The 8,653-nt window shown below is 39.6% G+C and overlaps 2 protein-coding genes across 2 annotated transcripts; one reads left to right on the forward strand and one right to left on the reverse strand.

The window, feature by feature from the left end:
- The first annotated feature begins 323 nt into the window (after window positions 1-323).
- On the forward strand, window positions 324-1,034 carry LOC138159551 (olfactory receptor 1J4-like). The gene has a single exon (XM_069085902.1). The coding sequence runs from the start codon at window positions 324-326 to the stop codon at window positions 1,032-1,034; it is 711 nt and encodes a 236-aa protein (XP_068942003.1).
- Window positions 1,035-6,551: 5,517 nt separating this feature from the next.
- On the reverse strand, window positions 6,552-7,487 carry LOC138159552 (olfactory receptor 5I1-like). Its single transcript, XM_069085903.1, has one exon. The coding sequence runs from the start codon at window positions 7,485-7,487 to the stop codon at window positions 6,552-6,554; it is 936 nt and encodes a 311-aa protein (XP_068942004.1).
- Window positions 7,488-8,653: the final 1,166 nt, after the last annotated feature.

The following is an 8,653-nucleotide window of genomic DNA, read 5'->3' on the forward strand; positions in this document are numbered from 1 at the left end:
CCAGAGCCCCAGTTCTTTTGCTCTTATATGTATTGTGTCGTAGGCATATTTTTTACCTTATTTCTTCTGCTCCTCAACACAGCCTCAGACCCAGCAACAATACAACAGTGAGAAACCAGACTAGCTCCTCTGAATTCCTTCTCCTGGCCTTTTCCAGTCACCAAGAGATCCTGTTACCACTGTTCCTGGCCCTCTACGTGGCAGCCCTCCTGGGAAATCTGCTTATTCTTATAGGCATTGGATTAGACTCACATCTCCACACACCTATGTACATGCTTCTGGTCAACCTGTCCCTGGCAGACTTGTGCTTTACATCTACCACAATGCCCCGACTTCTCCATGCCCTGCTGACAGGGGACAGGACTATCACCCATTCAGCCTGTCTGACCCAAGTCTTCTTCTTCTTGTTGGCAGGTAATGTGGACAGCTATGTGTTAGCTGCCATGGCATGGGATCGATATGTGGCTATATGCCGGCCACTTCACTATGCTACTGTGGTAACCCTACCGCGATGTGTGGTCCTCCTGGGGGTTGTGTGGGTGGGCACAGCCCTGCACTCTCTGCTTCACACATTCCTCACAGCCAACTTGTCCTTCTGTAGTAACCATGCCCTTCCACACTTCTATTGTGATGTCTATCCCTTGCTGCAGATTGCCTGTTCTGATACCTCCCTCAACTTCTTGGTCGCCCTAATTGAAGGAGGATCTACTATTCTATTACCTGCTGTCTGCATTGTCATTTCCTATGCCTACATTGGTTCTGCTGTGTACAAAGTCCGAGCGACTGGGGGTGTGAGCAAAGCACTTGCCACATGTGGGTCCCATCTCTGTGTGGTTGGGCTTTTCTATGGGACTCTGGTGGGTGTTTATTTGCAGCCCCCAGCCCAGCTGAATACCCAGGGAAGGGATCGAGATCTGGTGGCCACAGTCATGTTCTCTGTGGTGGCTCCAACACTAAACCCTTATATTTACAGCCTACAGAATCGAGAAATCAAAGCATCATTGGCAAGAGTATTCATGGTAAATAGGAAGTAGTGTCATGATGAAGATATGATAAGTCCATGATCCCTGTTGAAGGACTTAAAGCTCTTTACTTGGACTTGTAGCCTCAATCACAGACACATAGAATAAGAGCCTTACAAATGTGAGAGTAGTAGCTATTCTAGTACAACCTGAAAAAGTCCTCACTACAACAAGTCCAAGAAGTGACCATTCAGCCGTTGCTTGAAAACTTATAATGAGGAGTTACCCATTACTTTTGAAGCATTCCATTCCTCATTTGAATAGCTACAATTGTCAGGAACTATTCCTTTGCATGAAGCTTATAATTGATTCTTTCCATCTGTTGTTCCTAGTTTCAGCCTCTGAAGGTATGAAGGGCCAACCTAATCTCTCTTCTGGGGGAAATTGGATGGCACAGTGGATAGAGTGACAGTCCTGGAGTCAGAAAGACTCATCATCCTAAGGTCAAATTCAATCTCAGATACTTTCTGTGTGGCACTGGGCAAGTCACTTAACCCTGTTTTCCTCATTTTCCTCATATATAAAATGAGCTGGAAAGGGGAGTAGTAAACCCCTCCACTTCCTCTGACAAGAATACCTGAAATTTTGTCATAAAGTGTCAGACGTGACTGAAATGACTGAATTACAAAAAAAATCAATTCCATATGACAATTTTTCAGGTATTTTAAGACAGCTAAACTTTGAGTTTTCTCTTCTTCAGAAAAAAAAATTCTCAGCGCCTTCATCCTATCCTTGGATCTCATAAACTCATGACCTTCACCATTCTGGTTGCTCTTTTGTAGATACCCAATAGCTTATCAATGTCATTCCTAAAATGTAATGCCCTGAATTAAAAACAGTTTTTGGATGTGGCCTGTATAGGTAAAAATACAACTTGAATCTCCCTTCCTTGTTCTTAGAATACATGCCCCTATGAATGAAGGCCAAGATTGCATTGGTTTTTGTCTACCACATTACGCCATTGATTCATCTCAATTCTTAAATTGTATATTTGTTCTCCTTCTCAGTAGTCAGGCAATAAAAGACATGGTTGGCAATGTTTTGTGCATCAAAAGCCATTTTAGCTCATAATGGTGGGAATGAAGGACAATTCGGGTCTCTAATTTCAGGTACCCAGCATGGTAAGACATCAACTTCATGTCATCAAACTCAAAGATTTTTCATCCTGTGTGGTACTATTTTCTCTTGCATTTCACCACCTTCTTGGTTCAGATCTTCTCTCTGGCTTCCCAAAAGTCATCTCTCCTGTATCTTTCATGATCTGAATTAATCTTCCAATAAGACAAGACCTGTTCGCTTTTCTGTGACCAGTAAGGACTCTGTCTAGTTTCCCATTCTGGGCAAAATTACTGTAAACCTTTGCATAAATGTTTCAACTTTGTCAAGGATCTACAATTAGGGAATACTATTGATAAAGTGCCCATGGTGATGGAGGAAGACGGAAAATCACTTTTGAGGATTCATATCACAGTAGCATAGATTTAGAGATAGAGGAGACATTCGATATAATATAGGATTAGTTCATACTTTTTAAATGAGAAAACTGAGGCTCAGAAAGTTTGATTGATTTGTCCAAGGTCAGATAGCTCATAAATTCCAAAGCTAGAAATTGAACATAGGTTTTCTGACCCCAAATTTAGTATCCTTTTTGCTATACTTTAATTCCTGTATTCAAGGGTTCTTGTTAGGTATATGTGGTCTTGATCTTATGTCTCTCAGTTTCTTTCACCTTAAGTTCTCTATTTTACTTCGGGACTGATGTTTTATGTCTTTATATGCTGAATGAAGTGGTGATTTCATGCATTATGCTGGTCAGTATTGCAAAGCATCATTACTAGGGAAAGAAAAAGGCAGCCAAAGATCTTCAAAAGAAAGTTCAATAGAGAAATTAAGACTGTTTTTTTCCTCTTGCCTGCTATTCTTCAATTGGGCAATACCCTGAAAGATATCAAGGTGGCAGTGCTGCCCTGGCTATGTTTATGTGTAAGAGGATTTGATTCCTTTTTGGTTGAGAGAATGTTGTCTTTTTACTGTAGACCCACATGAGGGGAGAAAAGAGCTTTTCAGATAATTAGAGGACTACTAAAGGGATGGTCAGGGGAGACAAGTACAGATTTTTGAATGGCTACAAAGAGCTCTTGGAGCCACAGATGTGTAGGGGAAATCAATTATCCAACATATCCCATGACTTCTAGCACTTGCAACCCTGGGAGATGTTAATAGCAACATGACAATAGGGGAAAAGGCAGCAGATGAAGCGAGTAACCAAAGACTGAGTCTTGGTAGGGCAAGATCAGTAATAAGATAAATGGGCAAGTTATTAAGGAGGAGAAAATAATGTAGAGTTGAAGTGGTTGAACAGAGATAGGGAAGGGAGGAGAGTGTAGCCAAATGAAATAGTGATGGCCTAAGAAAGACCCAGGGAGCCAAGAAATTGGGTCACAGAGATGACAAAAACAGGGTTTTTCTTCCAAGGCAGAGGCAGAAATGGAATGATAACAGAATATTTTCAGATAAAGAAATTTCAGAGTTCTTCAGACCTTCTTTTTCTTATGTTCTCCTAACTCTCAGTTTCTGACTCCTTACCCCTTTAATGAAAAATAAGCATAGCACAACTCAAAACTGCTTTTGTCTCTCTATATTGATGAATTCACATTTCACTAGTCTCACTCTCTTCTCCTAGTGACTTCTATATGAGGTCACTACCAATGCCAGCTAGATACCTGTCTCTTATTGTTTGCAAAGCTGGTATAGCCCCAAATTCATGCATGCCTGTGTTCTGCCTCAGTTCCCTCTAGTGTTTTTAATTCTCTGGCTGAGCACTATCTCCAGGTCATATGGCACTCCAGCTTCCTGTAATTCTACCTCTTCCACATTGGGTAGACAAAGTTGAAGTCTATTGTTTGATGCACACAATGATGAGGTAGGTTAAGGGGCAGGGTTGCTGGCAAAAATTAGAGTGGCATCCATGACATTGATGAATGAATCCTAGCACGTAAGACTGTGGTTAGGTTTACTTCCTGCCATAGTATAGGGGCTGGTGAGAAAAAGATTCTTAGCATGTTAAGGATTAATTTTCTCTTTTGTTAATTTTCCAGTTTGTTACCTTCTGAGGTTTCTTGGATTCATGTCTGCAAAAATACCTAGAATTATTTTGTCTCTTGTATACAATTCCTATATTAAGAATTCTTTGAGAGTTTATGAGAACTTCTGGAGGTATGCTGCAGCCAATTCAAAGTGGTTCACAAGAGGCTAATATTACATTTTCATTATGAGTTTTTATACCTCAGAAATAGAAAAATGATGCAAATCAGGGCTTGATTTATTGTGTTGTTACCTCAACTAATGAAGTAATGAAGAAAGATCAGTAATGTCACTTAGACTTAAAAGTGTGCCATGAATACATTTCCCCCCTGTGAATCAGCTGTTAAATATTTACCCAGACACTCATGTTGAAAACTGAGGAAAATATCTAACTCTTCTCCTTTTTGTTGATCATGTGACCACCAATCTCAGATATCATTTTTCATAGAATAAATGGATTTTTGGAAGAAAGAAGACCATTTCTCAAAACTCAGCTCTGCCTAATGTTTTTATTTCATTTGTTCATTAATTTATTCATTCTCTCCATAATTAAAGATGTTTTGTTTTTATAGTGGTTGATTATTGGTATAAATGAAATATTTCTCAAAGTCTATGGCATGGAGTATACCCTCTGGCTATTTCCCTTTAGCTAGAAAGATTTATACTATAGAACCTCCACCAATTGCATATGTCTTGTCAAGGGACAGACTTACTAATTTCAGAATGATTCATCACCATATGACTGGACACTAAAGAATATTTTTGGTCACAGCAATGTATAATACAGAGATTAACTGAGATATGGAGGCATTGTGATTTGAATCAGGAGGACTATCTAGATAAAATAAATAATGAATCCACAAAGTTTTGAAGTATTCATTAATGAATGAATAAAATAATAAATTAATGAATGAGGAGAAAGAGTATAATGCACAAGAAAGAGGAGGGACCTTACAGTATGAAAAACTGGGTTTGTATTTGCCACTATCTAGCTCTGACATCTTGGGTGGGTTGCATCACATGTCTGTGCCTTAACCATGCAAAAAATTCTACTAGATAATGTAATGAATTCCCCAATAGCTCCATATACTGCCATCTCTATTTGGACCTTCCCTCTCTTTCTTGAAACTTCCCTACCTGGTCTCCTGACCTGATAAGTGAGCTTTAGTCTTACCTTGCTGACATCCATGCCGCATTCTGGACTGATCCAAGTCATGCTAATGCACACATCCCACACCTCCTTTCCAGGCCTCCTTTAGACATTGTTTCTCCCCTACTTTGCTTTTTGTTCTTTGTTTCCCCAAAGACTGGCTCATAGTGAGCACTTAATTAATGATATGTCTATATGTCTTCATATCTCTCTTTTTAATCTTTCATTCCATTAGTATTAATATCAACCAGGCACATATTGTGTAAGGTGGTACATATGACAAAAAGGAAGTGAAATAATCCTTACTTTTGTGGATATTACATTCTGGTGGCGAGAAGATCATATGTAAAATTTGTAACAAAATATTTACAAAGTAAACAATGATGTGCATACTGACACAAGCTTTCTAAATAAGAATTTCTTCAGAGCAAAACCTGTTTAATTTTTTGTCTTTGTATCTCAAGTGTGTGGTAGGAGTTCAGATAGGAAGGACACACAGAATATTGCAAGGTTTGGAAGCAACGCTCATTACTCACAACTTAGGAGGGTAGAATGTAGTGAACTCTCTATTTATTCAGTAATAAACTAACACAAAACATTCACAGAAACCAAAGTGTTATGACATAACAGCCTATCACTGAAGTGGCCATACAGTTTGAAACAAAAGATATAATTCAGTAAGTCCTTAACTCAATCATCTTTAAGGAGCAAGCCTCCTTAAGGGACACAAAGTACAAAGGTCAAAGTTCTTGGGGAGGCGAAGTCAAGATGGCGGAGTGAAAGCAGGAATTTACTTGAACTCCTCTATGAATTCTGTCAGTAATCTCTAAAAAGTTAATCTGAATGGATTTTAGAGCGACAGAGTCACCAAATCCATGCAACTCATTTCTGGAAGGATAGAAGTTCTAATATAAAGAGGAGCTTATAAAATAGCAAGGGGTTCAGGGGCACAGTGGAAGGTTATGGAAAAATGAAATGGGGAAACCAATTAGATAAGACTGGTCCATATGAGTTTGAGGAAGTGGGGAATGGTGAATATGGAAAGGTATCTCAAACTACACACCATATAAGTCAAAGTCACAGATACTTTTAGTAACGCCATAGGGCAAAAGATTGGCACATCCTTCACAAGTAATAAAAATGATGTTGATTTGGTCTTCAGTTCCTTAGAAAGAGGCACAAAGTGGAGGTGGGAGGCTTGCGGTGGCATTATACACATGCTTATACAAAAAAAATATGATTATACAGAAAATACACATTTTTCTGCCAGATGATCTAGGATGTGGGACATGGTTTTATGCGTCTCTTGTTTTCCCTAGAAGTCTTCTTAGTGCTATTTTCACCTCCTTATTCCTCAGGCTGTAGATGAGGGGATTCAAGGTAGGTGTGAAGGCGACATAAAACACAGTAATGATCTTGTCCTTCTCTGGGGAGTACAGGAACTTGGGTCTCATGTACAGAGACATTACAGTCACAAAGAATAAGATGACAACCAGAAGGTGAGAAGAACAAGTGGAGAAGGCTTTTCTACGCCCTTGGGCAGAGCGAATTTGAAGGACAATATTGATGATGTGGATATAAGAGAAAGTGATGAATATGACAGGGCACAAAAGAGTAAGAACACAAAGGATCTGTGTGATTATCTCTGCCTGGGATGTATCTGTACAGGAGATGCGGAACAGGGCAGGCATTTCACACAAGAAATGATTGATAACATTATCCCTGCAGAATGAGAGCTTGAATGTTGCAACTGTAGCCACCATGGATGACACAAAGCCACCCATCCACGACCCTGTCACCAGCCTCACACATACATTCCTATTCATTGTGACTGAGTACCTCAGGGGGTCACGAATAGCAATATAACGGTCATAGGCCATCACTGAGAGGATGCAACATTCTGTAATGCCAAAGGACAGAAATGAATAGACCTGTGTGACACAGCAAGAGTAAGAGATAGACTTTCTTTCTCTAAAGAAGTGCCCAAGCATCTGTGGGAACACACAGGTTGTGTAACAGACTTCAATTATGGACAGATTGGTGAGGAAGAAATACATGGGAGTATGGAGGAATGTGTTCACTATTATCAACAACACAATGAGCAGGTTCCCCAGCAAGATCATCAGGTAGACCATGAGGAAGAGCAGGAAGAGGGGCACCTGGAGCTCAGGCCGGGTGGAGAGGCCCAGGAGGATGAACTCAGTCACCGCGGTGAGGTTGCTGCTCTCCATCTTGTTTACGAATCTACTGAAGTAACAACAAGGTTTATGCTTTACATTATCTATCTATTTTGATTCTTACTACAAACATTTAAAGCGAGAAAGGTATATAGGTTTTCCCTTATTTTTTCCCTTTCATTATATATTTAACAATTATCCACAAACATAAAAGATCAAATTTATAAAGAAGAAAAAGGAGGATTACAGATAAACCTATGATCTTCTGTTATGGAAGATTTTATTTCAATTTACATTAAGTTTAACAAGGTAATAAAATTGCCAAATTTGTTGTTGTCCCCTCCTGAATTTCATTCAGTATTTTTTCTGTGCATTTGAAAAAGTTACTGATGCTATTTTTTTCTGTATATTGTTGCTTCCCATGAACTCATCTTCCTCTGACTTCAAATACAATTCTTACCTTGCAATAGGCAAGCAAAATAAGTCAATATATTGGCCATGCAGGACAAGTATTATCCTGCTTTAATGAAAGAGGAAGCTGGGACTCAGAAAGATTGATTAGCTTTCTGACAGCAGGACAGCCAATTAGCAGCACAACTAACCCTTCATCCGCCATCTCTGTGTTTCCTTCTCTAAGCTAGAAGTGAGAAAAACAAGATCTGTCCTCTGTAGCTCTCACCAATTCCACATCCCATACACCCAAGGGGAATTGAGAAAGGTGATGATAGTCTGACTAACTTATCAGCTACCCAGGTCAAATAAATTCTGGAGCCAGGAATTCAATTTGGACACCAAATGTGGGCTAGTGGTACACATTGATTGGTAAGCTAGAGCTTGTTGAGAGAAAAGAAGTCAATATGATATAGCATCTAAAGCCTATATGTTATAAGGATGGTTTGAAAATGACATTTTGCAAGAGAAGTCTTAGAAGGAATGCTCAGTTTCTTGAAATGCCTAAAAGACTTTCTTTTCACAGTCTGTATCTGTGAGTTTCAAGAGGACAAGGGCAGGGGCAGCTAGGTGGCACAGTCAATAGAGCACCCGCCCTGGAGGTAGGAGGACCTGAGTCCAAATACGAACTCAGATACTTAACACTAACTGTGTGACCTTGGGCAAGTCACTTAACCCCAACTGCCCTGCCTTGCCCCCTCAAAAAAAAAAGATGAAAAAAAGAGGTCAAGAGCTTTTATGACAGTTTAAGTTTGATGAGTTTTATTTTC

Source organism: Petaurus breviceps, unplaced genomic scaffold, assembly GCF_028583685.1.
Source record: "Petaurus breviceps papuanus isolate PSGF00001 unplaced genomic scaffold, PetGlider_PUasm1.0 176, whole genome shotgun sequence".
Classification (NCBI taxonomy): Eukaryota; Metazoa; Chordata; class Mammalia; order Diprotodontia; family Petauridae; genus Petaurus; species Petaurus breviceps.

Coding starts and splice junctions, on each gene's coding strand:
- LOC138159552 (XM_069085903.1), bottom strand. CDS start 7,487: ATGGAGAGCAGCAACCTCACCGCGGTGACTGAGTTCATCCTCCTGGGC.
- LOC138159551 (XM_069085902.1), top strand. CDS start 324: ATGCCCCGACTTCTCCATGCCCTGCTGACAGGGGACAGGACTATCACC.